The sequence below is a fragment of the Gasterosteus aculeatus genome, chromosome 16, assembly GCF_964276395.1.
Source record: "Gasterosteus aculeatus chromosome 16, fGasAcu3.hap1.1, whole genome shotgun sequence".
NCBI classification, from domain to species: Eukaryota; Metazoa; Chordata; class Actinopteri; order Perciformes; family Gasterosteidae; genus Gasterosteus; species Gasterosteus aculeatus.
Window position 1 is genome coordinate 14935139 of NC_135704.1, and position 19863 is coordinate 14955001.

The window sequence follows — 19863 nt, forward strand, 5'->3', positions numbered from 1 at the left end:
GTTGCTGATTGCTGCACTCAAATCAATGTAAAGTATTTCCTTGCTGGGTTTTTCTTTCTGATCCCCATAATAGCGTTTTAAATGAACTGCAATGGCTGACACCTTTTTTCGTGGCGAAGGTTGTAGGGTACGAATAAAACATCACCGACCAATTTAAAATGTAAAATTTGATTTGAATTACATACTAATTGAGACGTTTCAGTACCAACTATAGTTTCACTTAGTCATATCCAATACATAGAAAGTCGTTTTTTTTTTACCATGTAGAGAAGTGGTATCAATCAATCAACTTTATTCCAGACACAGAGGTCCATAGAGAATACATACACATAAAAAACAACGATACAAACAACATTCAAGAATGATGCAGACGAGGCATCATTTATAAAAACTTATACAGGCTTCGGGTCCAATGTTTCCAGAAGCAAGATGTATACCTTGTGTCACTCTTGGAGACATCCACTAAGGACACAACAATCATATTCTTAGACCCTGTCAATCTGCACATGAATCTATACATAACATGTCTTAAAACAGCTTTAAAAGTGGGCACTTTATTGGACACTAACATTTCACTGGCACTATTCCACCTAGGGACTTTAAGCACAATTCTCTGTGCATCATTATAAGCCACTTGAGGTTTTTTCATCTTCGACTTACTAAAATTACACCACAGGTGGGCAGTATACAGTGGGGCGCAATAGGTTCTGAAAAGTGCGATTTTAACATCAGAAGTGCACATGTGAAATTTGCGTGCCAGCATGTTCGCCTGCCCATACAATTTTCCACACTGACGCTGCACATCATCATCATCATCACACAGGTCATCTCTGATCACATGTCCTAGATATTTGACTTTCTTTACAACTTCTAGTGGTTCACCTGCCAATGAGAAAGAAGGATAGACACACTTGCATGCACACAAAGTTTGACAGGGAGTATTCCTTAAAATAAGACAAAAACATGTCACCTTTGTGTCATTTTAAAGCCTGAAGACTCACTCACACGACGGTCTGCACTCTCATTCTGCTATTTATTCAAGGTTATTAAATGCAAGCAAACTGTGGCAGATCACTTTGGTAGAATGGCCGCGCTGAACTGAGCTCTCGGTTCCAAACTGGAGTCCTGACCAAATCTCATTAGAACCTTTTCAATTTAATCTGACTTTGAGTAGGAGCAGGAGGAGAATGACTAGCTGCCTATGTACTCAATGTTGATTTTAATATAATAAGCTTGAATGTAAAGACCACTACAAACACTACAGTCCCCTCAGTTTGCATGAATATGATATTTGGAGATGTAGATTTTGAAGCAAAACAAGAAGATCTCATGTAATAGTTTATAGTACCTTTAAAACTAAATCAGCAATAGAGTTTGTCATTGAAGGCTCTTTTTTGTACGTTCTCAAAGCACTTTAATCAGATGTTTCTGTTATTTATAATATTTTAAAATATTATATTTAAATGATTCCGTGAATGGAAATACGTCTGCCATAAAATGCTCAACATCTGAACACATCCCATACAAACTGTGCAAGTAAATAGACAAATTACTGGATCGGAAATTATTTTTTTTATTAATTAGTTACGGTCAGTTATAATTAACAGGCAGCAGTTTGGCTGCTAAACGATAAATACGGTAAATACGGTATTTTTATTTTAAACGGCACATATCTTCAGGTAGTCATAACATTCTCACTCTTGCTCATTTTTCTAACTTATCACGCTTAATGAGCATGTTAGAGTTGTATTTGTATGAACCTTTGTTCCGCTTTTATGACACCCTGTCGAGGATTTAGACATAACATGTTGTTTGCAGCTATAAATATTAATTACATGTCACATAGTAACGATAGCGTATCCTGCATTTCAAAGTGCAGCATTACTTAATCTCTAGAGATAGTCGCAATAAAGAGGTTATCCTGTAAAATATATATTAAGACTGCAGACTGGCAACCGGCAGATCGTGTTTGAGCCCATTGTTCAAGCCTCAAGCCGACCGACGGGTCTCTGCATCTCCAACCCAGGAGCAGTTAGGTACCAACCAGCCTGCTCGTCCCCTCAGCCTGCTGCTCTCCAATCGGCCTCCCTGTTGACCTTTGTGCGTCTCCCCGATCGGGGAACCAGCTCCAGGTGAATCTCTTCCCCCACCTGATCCCGATCCCCAACTGCAGAGAATTTACAAACAAGGCCAATGTTGGTCTTCACTGTAATCAAAGCACAGGGCTGAACAACCAGGATGCCACACACTCCATGTCTGTATAGAAGAAACAAGGTGCCAATACCCGAGAGACATCAGGTTGTGGTCTTGCGTTAAATTAAAACGGACACTGGGACTGACAGAAGCCAGGATCAGGATTGTGTTTTATAGCTTTTCAAGTTCACACGAGTTTCACGACTCTGTAACAAGTAGATCACAGGAACTTTGGGGCGCCCTCCCCCTGAACCCCGCAGATTTGACTGGGAGGACTTTTGAATGCTGTTTGATCGTCTAACACGTCTAACAATCTCTCGTGGTTGAAGCGAACCGAAGGCTTTCGATGAAATCAACACTAGAAGTTAAACCGTGACAGTTATAAAGTTAGTTAGATGGCATGTGACCTACTTCTTTTGGCAGACGCTGAAATGTTAAGAAGCGGCACAGGCTTAGACCGGATTTTCCAGATTTAACCATTCTGGAAAGTGTTTTTTCAAAAAGAAAAATGTTTAAGTATGAGGTTGAAAACAGTGAAAATAAGCGGTAAGTTCTGGCTTTCATCTGTCAAATGATATGTCAGGACTCCACAGTTGGCTGTGTACACCGTGACGGTAAAGACAGCACATTCTTGCTTTTGTGAGTTTGAAGGTGTTGATTTTATTTCGTTCTGATAGTCTTCTAATAATTATTCTCTTTATTAATTTATTTTGACTGAGCTAATTACCCACTCAAATTCGCAATCAGTTGATTTCATGGCGTTTTTCCTGGGACACAGCACATTTTAACCCAGGGTAACCCAAGGGTTACGTCATTGTTTGTGTGTCATCACCCCCCTCCAAAGAGGAGGGCGTTGGTGTCCGATTACGACTGGCTTCGCACGCTATCCGCCTTTTATCTTTGGTTGAAGATATGCATGTGCGTGTGACTGTAGTGGGTAAAAAGAAGTTGAAAAAGAGGTCACACGCAGTGGCCCATTGTATGCATGCGTGTCTAGTTTTCTAGGTGAAGGGAGAGGAGGAGCAGCCAAAGTAAATAGAGGACTTTGCACCTATGATCAGGGAGCACAAGCTGCATACTTGCACAACCGCATCGCCACTTGCAGGTCTTAAATACAGTTAAAAACCACCCTGGTGAGATTAAAAAAATCAAATATGAATGCAAAAAGAAATTGCAGTTATTGTAATTAGAATGAAGGTAATCAAAAATAAGATTTTTGGGATAAACATACTGATTCAACATTCCATGGATCTCACACGCTTCAGGAACACAATGAATCACAACTTACAATGTACACGAAACGAAATGTTGCACTATGTAAGAATGAATATGTCGAATGTAAGTGAACGTGCAAAGACCCGACGAGTGCCTCAAGTGAATGATTATCCAAAAACAAACACAGGCCAATTCCACTGGAAATTTCCACTCACTCTGTCTTCCTGCGGTTACGCAACTTCCTGCAGCATAACACACACACACACACACACACACACACTCTCCAACTCCCCCCCCCCCCCCCCACACACACATATAGCTATACCTCCTACCAGCAGCATTCACTGGCTCTCACGGCGAGCAAGCTTGCACAACCGAAAGGAGGCAATGAGCGGCGAGGTGTGGTTTCCTGCACTGGGGCTGGTGGCCTGGCTGTGCTGCCTCAGTCTGGGGCCCGCACAAGGGGGGAAGGTACTGGTTGTGCCTGTGGATGGGAGCCACTGGCTCAGCATGAAGATACTGGTGAAGGAGCTCAGCCACAGGGGCCACGAGGCTGTTGTGCTGGTGCCCGAAACCAGCCTGTTGATCCACGGCTCACAGAGCTACAGGACTGAGATGTACCAGGTGCCCTTCACCAAAGCCGAACTGGATGGAGCATTCAACCAGCTGAAGGATGGAGTTTTCCTCAAGCCACCGATGATCACAGACTTGTTTATTAACATTCAGCGTTTGGTTAACTTCACATCGATGCAGGTGGGAGCCTGCGAGAGTCTGCTGTACAACCAGCCTCTTATGAGTAAACTGAAGAGTGAGGGCTTCGATCTCGTGCTCACAGACCCCTTCCTTCCCTGCGGCTCCATCCTGTCTCACGTCTTTTCCATTCCAGCTGTTTATTTTTTGCGTGGTCTTCCGTGTGAGCTGGATTCAAGGGCGAACCATTGCCCCGCTCCCGTTTCCTATGTTCCTGTGGCCTTCACCGGTAATACAGACATCATGAACTTCCCACAGAGGGTCAAAAATATGTTGATGTCCATTTTGGAGTCATATGTTTGTAGAGTATTGTATTACAACTTTGAGGATCTGGTCAGCAGGTACCTTGGAAACGACATCACCTACAAGGGCCTGCTTAGTAACGGAGCGATCTGGCTCCTCAGATATGACTTTACTTTTGAATGGCCCAAACCTCTTTTGCCGAACATGGTCTTTATTGGAGGGATCAACTGTGCAAAGAAAGCTCCTCTTCCAGCGGTGAGTATTGAAAGAATGAATGCCAGATAAAACAAGCATGCATCACATCTGGATTCACTTAAGGCAAGTTGCTCTTTGTTGAGTCGGGCAAAAGCCAAAGGACTACGGAAATGTGAGCAAAGGAAAGCATGAAGATACAAAAGGGAGGGGCCTTGTTGTGTTAAAGGGGACATATAATTAAGATTCCACTCTGATTGGTCTCCTACACGTTATGTCTGGCAGGTCTACCAACGCCCAACCGCAGGGGGAAAAAAACACCCGGCGTGTTTTTTAATGATTCCTGTAATCAATTAATACTAAATAAAACGACTCGTTTGCTGGGCGGGAGTCTCCGTTACATCGCCACAGCCCCCCACCCCACCACATCCCCCCGACACAGTTCCGTCAATTCTCTTCCCTGTATAATGGAGGGGGAAACACTGGATTCATTTCATGTATGAAGGCCACGTCCCGGCTAGAATCAGGAAAAAAATGTATTCAGAAACATTCTGTTGAATGCAAAATTATTTGCTTCTTGTTGAGGGTCTGAGTCCGGTTCAAAGCGATATGCATGTATCTGACAGACAATTGAGGTAATTACAGGTGCAGCAAATACAAACAACCGGTTGAGAAATGCGATATACTACGTTCAATATACTTTAACACGATGTATCACGGCAGATGTGGGCCTTATCTAACACGTCGTCGTCCTCTGCATCCCCCCCTGCAGGACTTGGAGGAGTTTGTGGAGGGCTCGGGAGACGACGGCTTTATCGTCTTCACCCTGGGCTCAATGGTGTCCGACATGCCGAAAAAGAAGGCCAAACAGTTCCTCGATGCCTTTCGGCAAATTCCTCAAAGGGTAACGCGCTGAACCACTTTACTGTGATTCAATGTAAAAAGCGACCTGAGTTTATCGATGGGGTTGTTTCACCACTGCTTCCTCACAGCAGGAGGCTCCCACGTCTCCCACCACCAAAACAACGGCTTTTCTCTGTTTCAGGTTGTTTGGAGATACACTGGAAACTTCACTGAAGATGTACCCAAGAATGTGAAACTCATGAAGTGGTTACCTCAGAATGATCTCCTAGGTGTGTTTGACTGTACACGTACATTGATATGTTTTAAAACATGCCATCCAGTCATTACAGTGCTAGTATTACAGAACATTATCGGCATTTTGGACTGGACCTGAATTGACTTTACTTGTGCTCCTCAGCCCATCCCAAAGCTAAAGTGTTCATGACTCACGGCGGTACCCACGGGATCTACGAGGGTATCTGCAATGCCGTGCCCATGCTCATGTTCCCACTGTTTGGGGACCAGGGGGACAACGTGCATCGCCTGGTGTCCCGCGGTGTTGCAGAGAAACTCTTAATTTACGATGTGACAACTGAAACTCTACTAGTGGCAATTAAGAAAATCATCAACGACAAAAGGTAAGACAAGTGCACACAGTCACTAACTTGTACATGCAGATTATAAAACCATCTTTATATAAAGCTTTCATTTCATTTTCTCAGTTTGTCTGAAACCTCTGCACACAGATGTTGGTTCGTATTTAGCCTTCTACTTCTTATCTGGATGTGAAGGCAGGGAGTGCTGCGTTGACATTTCCCTTAGTTTGCATTCTTAAAGGTACCTTTGAAGTTTTACTGTGAATGAAGGTTTGTCACGACAACACATTGTGCGTTCTGTAGACTTAACAGCTTGGTTCATTCCTCCACAGTGAGCACATTTGCACCCTGTGTTTGTTGCTTGAACGCCCAAACTCAAGCTGTGAACAAAACAAAGACGCACCATGTGACCTGCAGCAGTGTTTTGGGAAATAGTTCTACTCTGTGAGAAGTGGAGGTGGTCCCATTGACTTTGTTTCTTCTGAATATGACTTCTCCCCAGTTACAAGGAGAAGATAACGACGCTGTCGGACATACACTTGGACCGTCCCGTGGAGCCTTTGGACCTGGCCGTCTTCTGGACCGAGTTCGTCATGAGACACAAAGGAGCTGCACATTTAAGGGTAGCGGCACACGACTTGAACTGGATTCAGTACAACAGCCTGGATGTCTTTGTCTTTTTTGCCGTCGTCCTCGCCGGTGTCCTGTGGGTCACACTGAAAGGCTGCTTGTTCTGCGGCCGCAAGTGTTTCAGGAAAGGGACACCGAAGAGGAAGCAAGCGTAGCGTAACAGACAGTCATTCTATCAATTTAGTCATGAATTGTATATCGGAGTTTGAAAGACATGGTGCTGGTCGTCTGAATTTCTGAATGAGGGTATGTGTGTGCGTATGTGTGTGCGTATGTGTGCGGTGTACATCTTGATTTTATCTGTGATCATTTTTTTGCTGTATGAAAAAATCAATTTTTGAAAGAAAACACTAAATGGTTGTGATGTTGGGGAATATGAATAAAATGTAATTAAATAGACACCTTTGTCTCTGGGGTTCTTCTACCAATACTGGGATTGTGGGGGAAATGGTTAACTTTGGTTATCGAGTAGGTGGGAAAATGTAGTGACATATAGCTAATAGTCACTGTACGTCAATGTTCGGTTTGGTTTTTAGTTTGTGCTAACTGGCCCCAGTTGCATTCACATAATATTGAATTAATCCCTCCATTTGGATCTGCTTTCTCCACTCGTTTAACCAAACGGTTGCCAAATTCAACATCTTGTGGAATTGTTCTTAATCCCTGGAGAAATGCAACACCCAATGAGGGAACGGTCAGCGTGAAGGTCTGAGCCGCAGGCTCTGGATCGTACCAGAGGGCTCTCAGAGGCTGACTTCAGTTTAGACAAACAGACGTGATTTCAGTTCAATTTGACGCCCTATGGCCTTTTTTTACTTTGCTTCCAACCAAAACTCTGTAGATCATCTGAGAGCTGTTTGTCTTACTGTAGAAAATCCCTTATGTTCACCTTTTTGGAGCAGGTGTGGAAATATTGCAGCTCTAAGACACTTTCAAGACATTTTTAAGGAGAGTAGGATCTAAGCCGGGGAGACATTTTGTGTTATCTTAAATTCCGACTGGGTCACGTTGACCATTATCTGCTGTCCAACGGACCGAGTGGCACTAGTTGATTGACTCCAAAATAATCTCCCGGTTGATCCTACTTTCAGAGTGCATGCAGACACAACATGAAATGCATTGTCATCACACATCATAAAACAAAACTGTTTTATGATTCCGCTTCGATATTCACGGCTCCATCGGAGCAAAGACAGTAAAGATACCAGACAAGAAAGATGCACTTTGGCCTGAGGGTGGAGGCAGAACTCAGAGCAGGTCAACATCCGTTTTGCTTGTGGAAACCACAAAGCTCTCGTAGTAGAAACTGCACTGAAAGGATTGATGAGTGACATGTTTGTTGACACAAAGACTGAATACCTCATATCCTCCATGGCTGAAATGATACATTTTGAGAGACACAGTCCTCAAATCCCATTAGGCTCATTTGAGAAGCCCTTGTGCCATAGATCGAGATATACCCACAATCATGTATTGCTGTGGCAGCTTTGAATGTGAAATACTTCCTAACCAACCCTGGTCCGACATTGCATTAATACTGGAAACGCCAAAGCCTGTTTTAGCTCCACGTATCTCAAAGGACCTGCTGCACGTCTGTAGGTTAAACAAAAAGACTCTTCAAATAATCAGCCATCTGTTACAGTATCACTTTGATTCATTTGGGCCAGAACTTGGATAACCTTAAAAGAATACCTGATCCAGAAGTATTTCTTATCTGAAAACATACAGTTTGTCCTGCTGCTGCGCCGTGTCACTCTTATGGTAAATGTCACCTCATTCTATTGCTCTGCTTGACTGCGTGCAGTGGTGAGGGTCAAACAAACCGCCCAGAGGGTTTGGTTACATTAAAAACACCAGCACTAAATAGCTATTCCTGAAAAGACAACAAAGAACCATCTCTATGGACACTTTGTACAACATTTTCTACCTGTATAATTCAAAAGGAAAATCTCCTCAACTTCCCAATAAAAGTGCCTTGTTTGTCAAGCTGTCAAACAGGTAAACGTTTTAACGGATTTGTTGTGGTGGTTGGGATTGGATGGGAATGACATTCCCCATAAACAACAACAACAACATGTGTCAGTGCCAGGAAGAGGGTGAGTGTGGTCTAAAGGCTGGCGAATGCTTCTGCGTCGACGCACTCGTTTCAATTCATGGTTCTAAGAGGACCGGCCAGCTAATCGTCTTTGTATTTTGTCCAGATGAAATGCATACAGCTCCATCTAGTGGTCAGTGCACACTAAGGCATGCGCGCACATACGGTAGCTGCTATTTTAGGGTTTTTATTTTGTTTATCTGTCACGACTTGAGTATTATTAATCTAAATTAAATAAGAGAAGGCTTAGGCCAAAAACACCTCCAGCAGACCAGTGCTCCAGTAAAGAAGCGAAACATCACGATGATTGTTTAATGCTCCTCTTAACAAGGAATTTAAAATCTGTCTACTTTGGGGTCAAACCAGGGAGCTTTGTGAAAACAATGCTAACACGCAGGGTTTGTTTTTTTTCCTTAACCTCCATAAAAAGGATTGCACTTGCAATGAGAGCATTATGTGTGTGTGAAGTTCAGAGCGTGAGGTGTGACTTCCTCTGCAACAAGCAGTCGAGGGAGCCCGCTTGTTATGGCGCACAGTAAAAATGAATTATTGTAGAGGCACATGGACACATGCAGAATTTAACTCAGCGATGTGCTTCACAGTTAGATTATTTATCAATTAGCACCCACGAGCAGCTGGCAGCGGTATCATAGAGTGGTCTCATGCTGCAGGGGGAAAGGTGTGAACTCTTTTGTGCAACAATGACACCTGCCCCCCACGTTTCAGTTTCCTTCGAACTTTCCCTCGTGGGAGTTAGAGGGTTGACTATAAATGGTGGAACGGCGTGAAGTGCCAGACACACTGTGCATCTTCTGACTCCAGACAACGACCATGTTCCACATGCACTGGCTGATCGTGTTCCAGCTGCTCCCCTTCACTGGTAAGATGAAACTAAATGTAACCATTGCCGTTAGAGATACGACTATATATGTGTTTTGTAATTTGTGTATTAATTCACCTTCTCCCCCCTCCCCCCTGTGTAAGGGGCAACTAAGAGCGGCATAGTGGGGGGGAAGGTCGCAAAGCCTCATTCTAGGCCCTACATGGCATCACTCCAACTTCAGGGCAAACATTCATGTGGCGGATTGCTCATTCGGGAGGACTTTGTTCTGACAGCAGCACACTGCAAACAGTGAGTTCCATGTTAAAACATTATTGTGTGTGTCACATGCGTGTTTGTCACAGCCTGCGTTTGACAAAAATGACATTTGCTTGAACTTTTTTTTCTAAACACTCATAATTAATATTTCATTGTACTTCAATGTGCTACCTTTAGATTTACTATCATAATTTAGCAAACCTAACTTTGTTTACACGAATTGTAACAGAAATCAGCCAATGACGGTGGTACTTGGGGCACATAACATCAGGAAGAAAGAGAAAAGTCAGCAACGGATCCGAGTAGCCAAGTACCATCAGCATCCAGATTACACCGGAGAATACGACTACGACATAATGTTGCTTCAGGTAATCGACAACTGTGTAAACGGTATTATCAAAACCAGTGTGTGTAAACCAAAGTCTCTGTAAAGTAATGAGCGCAATGTATTTGATGGCATCGTCTCAGTTTCACTTTTACAACGTCGAGTCGATGTGGTTTTCACGCGTTTTCGCTGAAAAACGTTGCCGCTGAGCTGCTCATTTAGAAAAAAAAAAAAAAAAAAAAAGCTAAATTTTGCTTTGAAGACAACATTAACACAATCAAATTGTTTGACGGACGGTTGAACTGTTTCATGAAGTACGCGGTTTTCTTTCACAGTTAGAGAACAATGCCACGCTGACGAGGTCAGTGAAGGCCATCAGGCTGCCTAGGAAAAGTGGGAAAGTCCCCGCAAACATCAAATGTGCCGTTGCCGGCTGGGGCCAAACCGCCAAAACGGCGTCCTCAGATGTGCTAAAAGACGCCACGGAAGTGATACAGTTCGGCTTTGAGTGCAAAAATATATGGAAACAATACTTCAATTCTGAGCACATGATCTGTACCAAATTTGACAAAAAGAAGGGAGGGATTTGCCAGGTAATGCAACAGTAAATGAAGCACCTAACCATCATAAAAGATAGAAATACATCAATAAGAATGAAAACTATTATATATTTTTAATCCAAAACAAGTAGAATCTTGCATTATATTTCATCGACTGTCGTTTTTTTTCTTAGGGCGATTCTGGGGGACCACTGATCTGCAACAAAGTGCTACAGGGTTTGACAGCTTTTACCGTGAAAGGTGATTGCAACAATCCCAAATATCCACACGTCTTCATCAAAGTCAGTTCCTTTCTTCCCTGGATTAAGAAAGTTATGAATTGATGAATGTCGCTGAGTCAGTGTTGAATGTTGTCCTTTCCTCACTTGCTTATTCTGTAAACATTGTGTTGGTTTTGAAAAAAAAAAAAAAGAGGAAAATCGTGAAGCTGGTAAAACGGAATGTTTGGCATGTGAAGAGAAAATCAACTGACAGTATGAAAAAAAATATATATAATGAAAAACTTTTTTTTTTTTACACTGAGAACATGTGCCCATTACCTTTTAAATCATTTTACTATACAGCAAGTTTCTTCATTTGTGTGCTTAGCTGCCTTTTGCAATGTTGCTTCGGCACATTCTAAACTATGTACATAAGTATTTTTATCATTCTATTAATTATTCATAATATGAATAAATCATTATCAAGGATATAACAGAGGATAGAAGAGACGTGATGGTTTGCTGTTGTTGGTGTTGTTCAGAGGCATTACTGCCGAAACGCACCACAGACCACAGCTGTTCTCAGTCATAGTGCAAACTTTTGAAGTTGAACCGCTTCCTGTCTGCAAAACCGATCATCTGCAGAGAAAGTGAAAGAAATGTGTGGTTTAAAAAAAAAGCAGAGTTACTACTGAATTCATATCGGCAAGGACTGGAGATGAGAAACTCACCGGACTCGGGTCTCTTGTGAAATATCTCTTCTCTATTACCTGTGAAGAAGGTTTAGGTTTAGATTGAGAGGCCGAAGTCTCTTTAAATACAAAACTCACAAAAAAACAAAAAAGGACATTACATGATCGAGTATCCTTAAATCATGCCATAAAATTCTATATATATATATATATATATATATATATATATATATATATATCCAGGCTGTGGGTTACTCACCTTGTCAAAGAACCTGCTAAGCTTCACTGCGTTGGATGTGCCTGCAGCAAGGTATCTTGGGTTGGTGCAGTCCTGGAAAACAAAACAGCACCTCAGCCATCAAACCGGAAAAATAAATGTTGTTTCTCTGCTGCAATCTTGAAACTGTGTGAATAGAATAAACTTGTGGATGTAGCTTATTCCACATTGCTTTGATCACATAGGTTTCCCTTTACATAGAAAATAAACACTCCCGATAAAGGCGTTGGTGTCTCTGCCTTCAGAATTCTTAATAGAGACGTGTGTTGAAATGCCAGAAAGATGATATTTCCACACAAAGATGAAGCCAGCAATGTTATGGATTCGATATAAAACGGGCTTAAGACGAGAGCTTGTGGAATTAAAAAGTTCACCTACGAGATTTATCTCCTCTGCATTGAAGTCCTCAGACAGGAAGGCCGTCCGTGTGAGAACTTCAGTGCGTTTGGTCTCTGCGATCTGGTCAAACTTGGTGCCAATCAGCAACAACGGCACCGAGTTCTCAGCAAACTGCTCTCTGTCATAGTCACTGCGGGGAGGAAAGAAGATGACCCAACACCTCAGCACGCAACACTTCCAGTCACTACATAATATCTTCAGCAGCTGTGCCGCTCTGTGTGCGTGTGGCACACCGCATGAAAACAAACTACCAAGACACGTCTAACTCACCCGTTTGAGACGATAACTCTTGTTGGAGAAGAATCCTTGCTTAAAGCTTCTAGAGACCAGCGGTAGAGATTCTGAGACGATTTCTTATTTGTTAAATCATGTACCAGCATAATTCCTACAAAAAAAGAGTGTTAGAGTATTAGCAACCTTAATGATGCCGGATTTAATTTAATAATCATAGTAAAACCTTATTTACCATTAACTGAATTGTAAAACACAGCTCGGGTGCTTTTGATACTGCTGGCACTGCCAAGAGATCCTCCCACATCCCAGAGTTCAATGTAGTAGGTCTTCTCCTCCGGGGTTCCCTCCTTATAGTCTTGGACCTGGAGTTAAATAGTAATTTGGTCAGATGGTTCAAACATTTCATCCATCCATCCATCGTCAGCCGCTTATCTGGGGTCGGGTCGCGGGGGCAACAGCTCCAGCAGGGGACCCCAAACTTCCCTTTCCCGGGCCACATCTACCAGCTCTGACTGGGGGATCCCAAGGCGTTCCCAGGCCAGTGCAGAGAAAAAATCGCTCCACCTAGTCCTGGGTCTTCACGGGGGCCTCTTCCCAGCTGGCCGTGCCTGGAACACCTCCCTAGGGAGGCGCCCAGGGGGCATCCTCACCAGATGCCCAAACCACCTCAACTGGCTCCTTTCGACGCAAAGGAGCTTCACTTGGGGTGAGGACACATTCCCCTACCTGGAGTAGGCAATCCATCGGTTTCCCAGGTGCTAATCCTCATCCCGACCGCTTCACAAACATTTCAGCATTTACAAATAGTGTCATTTGAAACGACTGTTGTGCGAGGTGTACACGTCATAATTAAAAAGGCGGCAGCGTCGTTTTGGACCTCATCTCAATTAAATTGTGTAAATGAGGCATTGAGCTGCTTACCCGTACATCCACAGAGCAGCCGACGGTCCAGGATGGATTTCCTAACACCTGATTCTGACACAGCAGATGGACCAAAGAAGACTTGCCCACCCCTGCAAAATACACACAATACACGGGCGGTGGGTGACGGTGAATGGTCATTTGCGGCTCGGTATACAGTTACTACTTCTGGTAACAACACAACGAAGACATGGTTTACTTAAGTTGTATATGGCACATATAAAAAACACGTCAGTGTAAAACATCCTAGCTTATATAATGTAGAACATCAGCAAATATGTTCAACGAGCTATTGGATGTCACTTTCACTCGAGAATAGAGCTGCGTATTTAGGTTTAAAGCGACTTTGACAAGAGCTGGAGGTCTCGTTCAATATGCCACGCGATGCAACCAATGGAATATCTACCTAGAATAACGTATATATTTATATATAACGATTCTAAAATTGTATTAAACTCACCTGAATCTCCTAAAACTAACACTTTTACCCTGTCAAGAGAAGCCATTTTTTTTATGACAGCGGCGTCCCGGAAGCTAATAGTGGAAACACCGAATCTGATAGGTGTCTGAGAAACTAGGAAAGAAGCACAGCCATTGGTCAGAAATATCGGTCCATCAACAACCCTTTCCTCCTATTGGCTATTGAGCTCTACTGGTAAAACCTTTGTTGTGGTTTTGGTATTACTTCCGGGGTTGACGTCTCAGATGAACGATGAAGCGTGCGAGCTAACCTAGCAGTTTAAATACTCATAAGTACGAATGTTTCTATCGCGCTGTGTTTGTTAGAGACAAACGCCGCAATGGCTTAAGGAAGCGGTGACTTTGGCGTGGTGGAATATATCGTTAGAGAGTAAGTTACTGGGCAGGGTTGGTGTTAGCTAAGCTAAATGTAACGTTAGTTAGCATGATGTGTTATCGGCAAGCTCGTCGGCTAATTTTAAGATCGCCTAAAGTGCTTAACGTACATGTGTAGTGAATTAAACGTTAACATGTCATGCAGTTATACACTCGACACCAGTAGTTATCGTCACTGCTCATTTTGGTGCATTTGTCGCTGTTATACATCATTTGTTTGAGCTATCTAACATTAAAATAAGTTACTTAACCCCCCCCCCCCCCCCCTCTCTCTCTCTCTCTCTCTCTCTCTCTCTCTCTCTCTCTCTCTCTCTCTCTCTCTCTCTCTCTCTCTCTCTCTCTCCACAGCAGAAGATGATAGAACCAGAGGTACTGACCGAGGTCCCCGCGGCGCTGAAGCGGCTGGCCAAGCAGGTCGTAAGGGGCTTCTTCGGAGTGGAACATGCGTTGGCCCTGGACGTGCTCATTCGCAACCCGTGTGTGCGTGAGGAGGACATGCTGGAGCTGCTCAAGTTCGATCGTAAACAACTGCGCTCAGTGCTCAACACCCTCAAGGCAGACAAGTTTGTGAAGTGTCGCATGCGAGTGGAAACGGCGCCCGATGGCAAGACAACGCGCCACAACTACTACTTCATCAACTACAGGTGTTTGTTTTTATCTCGTTGTTTTGTATCAGACGTAATTTTGTGTGTTTAAGTAACCTGTGGGAATAAGAGATGGGAGGCATCCCATCAGAAATCCACCCATCACAATGTTAAAGCTTTGATTTGATTCACCAGAATGTCTAACCACCAGCACAGAGGGCCCCTCAAAAGACCTCACCTAAAGATGCATATCTTTTTCCAAAATGGACATAACATCGTTTCTCTGATGATTGGGAAGATCGAAAATTAAGATTATGTGCAATTGTGTTTCTTTTGGTCCAATAAATGTTTATGCTGTTCTTTTTAGGGTGTTGGTCAACGTGGTGAAGTATAAATTGGATCATATGCGAAGGCGCATTGAGACGGATGAGCGAGACTCCACCAACCGCGCTTCCTTCCGGTGCCCATGCTGCTTCTCCACCTTCACAGATCTAGAGGCCAATCAGCTGTTTGACCCAATGACCGGTAAACAGTCTAATTATCTATGGGGCTATTTGTTTTCTGTCATATACCTCCCCATGGGCAAGTGCTGTCAGTGTGTTACTTACAGTTCAGTGCAGCTTAAATAAAGTTATAACCAATGCTTAATCTCAACACACATAAGACAAGTGGCTCCGACCGCTGTGCGCTTCGCGGTGACGTGTAGAAATAAATTCTGCCGCCTGCCGAAGAGCAACGTCAGTTATGGCGTAACACCGGTACGAACGGAACGTTAGAGAATCACAGCGTACGGTTTGAACCGGTATACCGCCCAGCCCTAAAAATATGTATTAAAATGAAATAATGCTCCAGAAGAATATCGTACTATTGAGTAAGTGTGTGCTCCATACTGAGCTTTATCTTATCATTATCTGCCGATGCAAATGTTGACAGTCAACGGCCGCCGTTGCTAGGAAACAAAGAGGTTGTGCCACCTGGCTGAAGACGAGGGCTTTTTCCACGCATTCTGGTAGAAAGTCTCCTTCTGTCTCACCAAGTCCTCAATTTCACTTGTTCTTAACTGCGGCAAGGAGAAAAGTTCAACCAGCGGAGGTCAATTAGTGCAATACAGAAAACAACTGAAAGGCCGTCACAATGTCCAGCAGAGACCAGGTTTTACGCTGGTATAAAAAGACCGACAAAACCGTAATGAAATTGAAACTGGTTCTTGTTAAAAAATGCTGCTAGTTGTTTATGTAAATTACATGAACATCATCTGCTCTTCAAACAAAATGCTGAAGGGCTGCTTGGTATTTTCGTAAAAGAAAAACAAGCGTGTGGGCATATTCATATTTCCAAGACTGAGTTGCCTCAAAATGCAACACACTAATTTGAGGACATGATTAGCCAAAAAACCACCTCTCTGGATGATATGTTTGAATTGCCATTGTAAGTGACATTCTGGTATAAGTTCTAATTCCCTTACTTGATCGTACTGCTTGGAGCCGTCAGCATCTTCCTGGTCACTCATTCTGACACGTCTTGAGCCCTGAGAAAGCGGCTGACATAAAGGATACCTGGAGCTCACATGTACTGGGGTTTAATGGACTGCTTGTTTCTTCAGGGAAAGCAGCACTCGGGTGTACGTCACTGGGATGGAAAGAGACACCATTAGTCTGCCAGCTCATTCTGACCCACAGAGTAGAGCCGGAAACCCTTCCGCTCTGAATTTTCACACTTTGTAATGTGAATGTACCCTCCTCTCTCTTTACTAACTCCATCTGACATGTGGCTCCAAATACGGGGTATGTCTTAATGCTGGAACCTTTCCCTTTATGGAAACTAAAATCAGCCGGAGAAGAAGATGGCTTAACATGCCCTACTCTTACTGGTAGGAAGCAGGTCTCAAGAGAAAAACATCAGACGGAATGTGATAGACAGCAAGGCATCATTTTTTTTGGAAGAAGTACACTATCAAATCAAACTTTTATTTTAGACTCAAGGTCCAGATAGTACAAAACATTTGTAACATGGTGGCGTCTGAGAAATGATGTATGTTGCAGGGTTGCTTACAAAATCCTTGTTGATCATAGTGGACAGTTATTACACAAGCCCCTTTACCGCCTGTGTGATTCATGTGTAGTATACGTATAAAGTACATCTAAAGAGTAAAGGGCAACCACTTATGTTTTAAACACGGTACTGTCTCCACCCACAGGTACATTTCGCTGCACCTTCTGCCAGACAGAGGTGGAGGAGGACGCGTCCGTCTGTTCCGACGGCAGGACGCTAGTGGCGCGCTTCAACGAGCAGATCGAGCCCATCTACGCGCTGCTACGTGAGACCGAAGATGTTAACTTGTCTCAGGATCTGCTGGAGCCCGAGCCGGCTGAGATTCCTGCCCTCAAACAGAGGTCAGCTCCCGACAAACCTCTCATGCTGCTTACTACTCACAAATGCGTATTCCCCTCAGTCAGCCAGTCCTCAGTTGAGCAACCAGAGAATTCTTTCCTTTTACACTGCAATAAAACATGTGCTTAATTAGTTTGAACTGTTCCAGACTGCCATTTAAAGAACACTCACTGAATCTTTCCTCCAGCCGCGATCGCGCCGCCGCAGCAGCCGGACTGAACCTAAGCGGGCCGCACCGCGAGGCCTGGTCAACCAAAGGCTCGTCTTACGCTGACATGTACACCCAGAATGTGGTCATCAGCATGGAGGAGCAGGAGGAGCAGCAGAGGCAGGCCATGGAAGGCAAGGCCCCGAAGGAGAGGCCGGTCTGGTTGACCGAGAGCACCGTGCAGGGTGCTTACAGCGAGCCCGACGTCATCAAGAGCAGTAAGTGAGATCAACCACCGACTTGTCAGTTTGTAGATTTACCATTATTCTGATGGCAAAAGATTTTGTTTCGTAGAAGAAAAGAATCCGAATCAGATGTACTCGTATGCACCCACCATGGCGAAAACCCACTTTCTGAAATAATTTATACCCTTGATATATTACTAAATGCATCTCTTCATGCCTCTGGAAAAACTTAAATTCCATTCACACAAAAATGAAGGCGTTATGTTGAGTCAGACGTTTTTCAAATCAAATTCCCTCCCACTCCTGAATGCTGTTTTCACATCTCGTTATCTACAAATTACATTTCCTGTCCACTGTGAGCTTTGCCGAATGCACTGTGGTTTCCAGTAGTATGATGATGATGATGTACAGAGACGAACCGATCAAAAATCACACCTTTCACTGCTCCTCACCTAAAATTCCATGCCATGTCTAGTCAAAACGGACTTCGGGTCCACCCATGTTCTCCCTCCGTCACCACTGGTCTCATTCTGATGTGGCTTCTCCACCCGAGGGCATGCAGCAATGGGGCCTGGCAAGACTCGTTGAACCGTAATTGCTTAATTGAAGTAATCAGAGGCTTGATTAGTGCATGGCTGAACAAGAATTTCTCATTAATAAAATCCATTCTCTGGAAATTGCACAAATTACGCCTTCCGAATATCCTGTTTGTGAAGTGTGTCGCTGTGGATCGGTCTGTGATGATCTCGTTTTCTTCTGGAGCCTGGAAACAGACATCCGAAGAGGACGTCATGTAAATACAGGAAACGTTCAGATACTGGGCTGCAATTAGTAACAGGAGCCTTGACGAGCTTAGCGAAACTTGCTGTGTTGCTTCAGGCACAATTTAGAATTACTATGCAATGTTAATAGTTTTGCAAGAAATAACACAAATGTTTAATGTCAGAATTTAATATAATTCCATTTTGAATACGTCATTGTTTGGTTTTCCCAGGTGGAGACGTCGCTCCTGTGGCCCAGGATGTAACTGCAGGTCATGGAATTGGTCATGCAGATGAGAACGAGGAGGTGATGCGCGCCCTGCTCATCCACGAGAAGAGAGGCGTGGCGGGACCGGGCGGAGGCGGAGCAAGCACCGCAGCCAGGAAGCTCACCTCCTCCAAAGCCAACGCCAGCGACTCCGAGAGCGACACCAGCGAATCGGACGACGACTCTCCCTCGGTTCCGCCCGCCGCGGCGGCCCAGCAACGGGTTGCCGCGGAGGAGGAAGAGGACGATGATGAGTTTGAGGAGGTGGGGGATGAGCCGATGGTGATGGTGGGAGGCCGGCAGTTCTCCTACCGAGAGGTCAGCCAAAGGCCGGAGCTAGTGGCGCAAATGTCTGCCCAGGAGAAGGAGGCCTACATTGAATTGGGACAAAACCTCTTCCAGGACATGTACTTCTGAGCACACACCCTCATAGAAACACATACCCTCATAGAAACACATACATTTACACACTCATCAGCAATTTGATGCCTGTGCTCCGAGTTCCACAAAGTACACTTCTGCTGTCTCACACTTCTGCTGTCTCACACGATCAGTTATGACGTCTGAGAAAAGGTTTGCGGACACGACGTCTCAAGAAAAAAACTAAAAAAACAAGATGCTGCTCAATAAGTATTTCCAGTCAGCTTCATGCTCTTTTGATTATAAGGACATGCCTTGACGGTGTTGCCTAGGTGATCGCGCCTGTAGTATTCTTTCCTCAGTATTTTTTATTCTCAGTCATCAGCCCCGAAGGAAACTAGCCAGCAGTTTTTGCCGGTTTAGAGTGCCAATTCTTTTTTTTTTTTTTTTGTTAATCTGAAATGAAAAATAAAAACAGACGAACGCATGTTGTCCAGTCGTGCTTCTCTCATACATCTGAAAGGCCAGATATGCTGCACATTTCGGCTGTTCATAAGCAATATTCAAGATTCAAAGATTTTATTGTCAAATACACACCCCCTGTGTATTGAAATTCTTATGCTTGCCTTTTCTGGAAAGCCGACCAATTTTAAAATTAAAATAAAAATACAATATTTACATAAATGTACATGAAATAAAAATAAGGCAGAAATGAGGTAAGGGGAAATGTGCAAAACTGAGCAGGTTGTAAAATAAATAAATGTGTGTAGTATAAATTAACAGTACA

The 19863-nt window shown here is 43.7% G+C and overlaps 4 protein-coding genes across 6 annotated transcripts; 3 read left to right on the forward strand and 1 right to left on the reverse strand.

The window, feature by feature from the left end:
• The first annotated feature begins 3720 nt into the window (after window positions 1-3720).
• Window positions 3721-7060, forward strand: LOC120833860 (UDP-glucuronosyltransferase). Its single transcript, XM_040201415.2, has 5 exons — window positions 3721-4656; window positions 5366-5497; window positions 5639-5726; window positions 5855-6074; window positions 6535-7060. The coding sequence occupies exons 1-5, from the start codon at window positions 3796-3798 to the stop codon at window positions 6815-6817; spliced, it is 1584 nt and encodes a 527-aa protein (XP_040057349.2). The 5' UTR covers window positions 3721-3795; the 3' UTR covers window positions 6818-7060.
• A 2415-nt stretch (window positions 7061-9475) lies between these two features.
• On the forward strand, window positions 9476-12071 carry LOC120833862 (granzyme B). Of its 2 annotated transcripts, none has more exons than XM_040201419.2 (5): window positions 9476-9637; window positions 9742-9889; window positions 10086-10224; window positions 10517-10774; window positions 10915-12071. In XM_040201419.2, exons 1-5 carry the CDS (start codon window positions 9589-9591, stop codon window positions 11062-11064), a joined length of 744 nt encoding a protein of 247 aa, XP_040057353.2. In that variant the 5' UTR covers window positions 9476-9588; the 3' UTR covers window positions 11065-12071. The 2 variants fall into 2 exon arrangements, with proteins under 2 accessions (XP_040057353.2, XP_077947351.1); XM_078091225.1 differs by having other exon boundaries at window positions 9507-9637; window positions 9753-9889.
• On the reverse strand, window positions 10830-14169 carry rabl3 (RAB, member of RAS oncogene family-like 3). The gene is made up of 9 exons (XM_040201421.2): window positions 13925-14169; window positions 13465-13556; window positions 12776-12905; window positions 12580-12694; window positions 12289-12439; window positions 11893-11964; window positions 11673-11711; window positions 11506-11580; window positions 10830-11115 (listed from the first exon to the last, which is right to left on the reverse strand). The coding sequence occupies exons 1-8, from the start codon at window positions 13968-13970 to the stop codon at window positions 11524-11526; spliced, it is 702 nt and encodes a 233-aa protein (XP_040057355.1). The 5' UTR covers window positions 13971-14169; the 3' UTR covers window positions 10830-11115; window positions 11506-11523.
• gtf2e1 (general transcription factor IIE, polypeptide 1, alpha) lies at window positions 14099-19563 on the forward strand. 2 transcript variants are annotated; one of them, XM_040201418.2, is made up of 6 exons: window positions 14099-14314; window positions 14671-14963; window positions 15271-15428; window positions 17101-17296; window positions 17482-17720; window positions 18682-19563. In XM_040201418.2, the coding sequence occupies exons 2-6, from the start codon at window positions 14674-14676 to the stop codon at window positions 19131-19133; spliced, it is 1335 nt and encodes a 444-aa protein (XP_040057352.1). In that variant the 5' UTR covers window positions 14099-14314; window positions 14671-14673; the 3' UTR covers window positions 19134-19563. The 2 variants fall into 2 exon arrangements, with proteins under 2 accessions (XP_040057352.1, XP_040057351.1); XM_040201417.2 differs by having other exon boundaries at window positions 14106-14314; window positions 14668-14963.
• The last annotated feature ends 300 nt before the right edge of the window (window positions 19564-19863 follow it).

Excerpts from the sequence above, each read along its gene's own strand:
- LOC120833860 (XM_040201415.2), top strand. The coding sequence starts at position 3,796 with ATGAGCGGCGAGGTGTGGTTTCCTGCACTGGGGCTGGTGGCCTGGCTG. Across the intron at positions 5,727-5,854 it reads ACCTCAGAATGATCTCCTAG|CCCATCCCAAAGCTAAAGTG; the intron begins GTGTGTTTGACT and ends TGTGCTCCTCAG. Across the intron at positions 6,075-6,534 it reads AAAATCATCAACGACAAAAG|TTACAAGGAGAAGATAACGA; the intron begins GTAAGACAAGTG and ends ACTTCTCCCCAG.
- LOC120833862 (XM_040201419.2), top strand. The coding sequence starts at position 9,589 with ATGTTCCACATGCACTGGCTGATCGTGTTCCAGCTGCTCCCCTTCACT. Across the intron at positions 9,890-10,085 it reads ACAGCAGCACACTGCAAACA|AAATCAGCCAATGACGGTGG; the intron begins GTGAGTTCCATG and ends GAATTGTAACAG. Across the intron at positions 10,775-10,914 it reads AGAAGGGAGGGATTTGCCAG|GGCGATTCTGGGGGACCACT; the intron begins GTAATGCAACAG and ends TTTTTTTCTTAG.
- rabl3 (XM_040201421.2), bottom strand. The coding sequence starts at position 13,970 with ATGGCTTCTCTTGACAGGGTAAAAGTGTTAGTTTTAGGAGATTCAG. Across the intron at positions 13,557-13,924 it reads GTTAGTTTTAGGAGATTCAG|GGGTGGGCAAGTCTTCTTTG; the intron begins GTGAGTTTAATA and ends TGTATTTTGCAG. Across the intron at positions 12,906-13,464 it reads GCTGCTCTGTGGATGTACGG|GTCCAAGACTATAAGGAGGG; the intron begins GTAAGCAGCTCA and ends ATTTAACTCCAG.
- gtf2e1 (XM_040201418.2), top strand. The coding sequence starts at position 14,674 with ATGATAGAACCAGAGGTACTGACCGAGGTCCCCGCGGCGCTGAAGCGG. Across the intron at positions 15,429-17,100 it reads GCTGTTTGACCCAATGACCG|GTACATTTCGCTGCACCTTC; the intron begins GTAAACAGTCTA and ends CTCCACCCACAG. Across the intron at positions 17,297-17,481 it reads ATTCCTGCCCTCAAACAGAG|CCGCGATCGCGCCGCCGCAG; the intron begins GTCAGCTCCCGA and ends TCTTTCCTCCAG.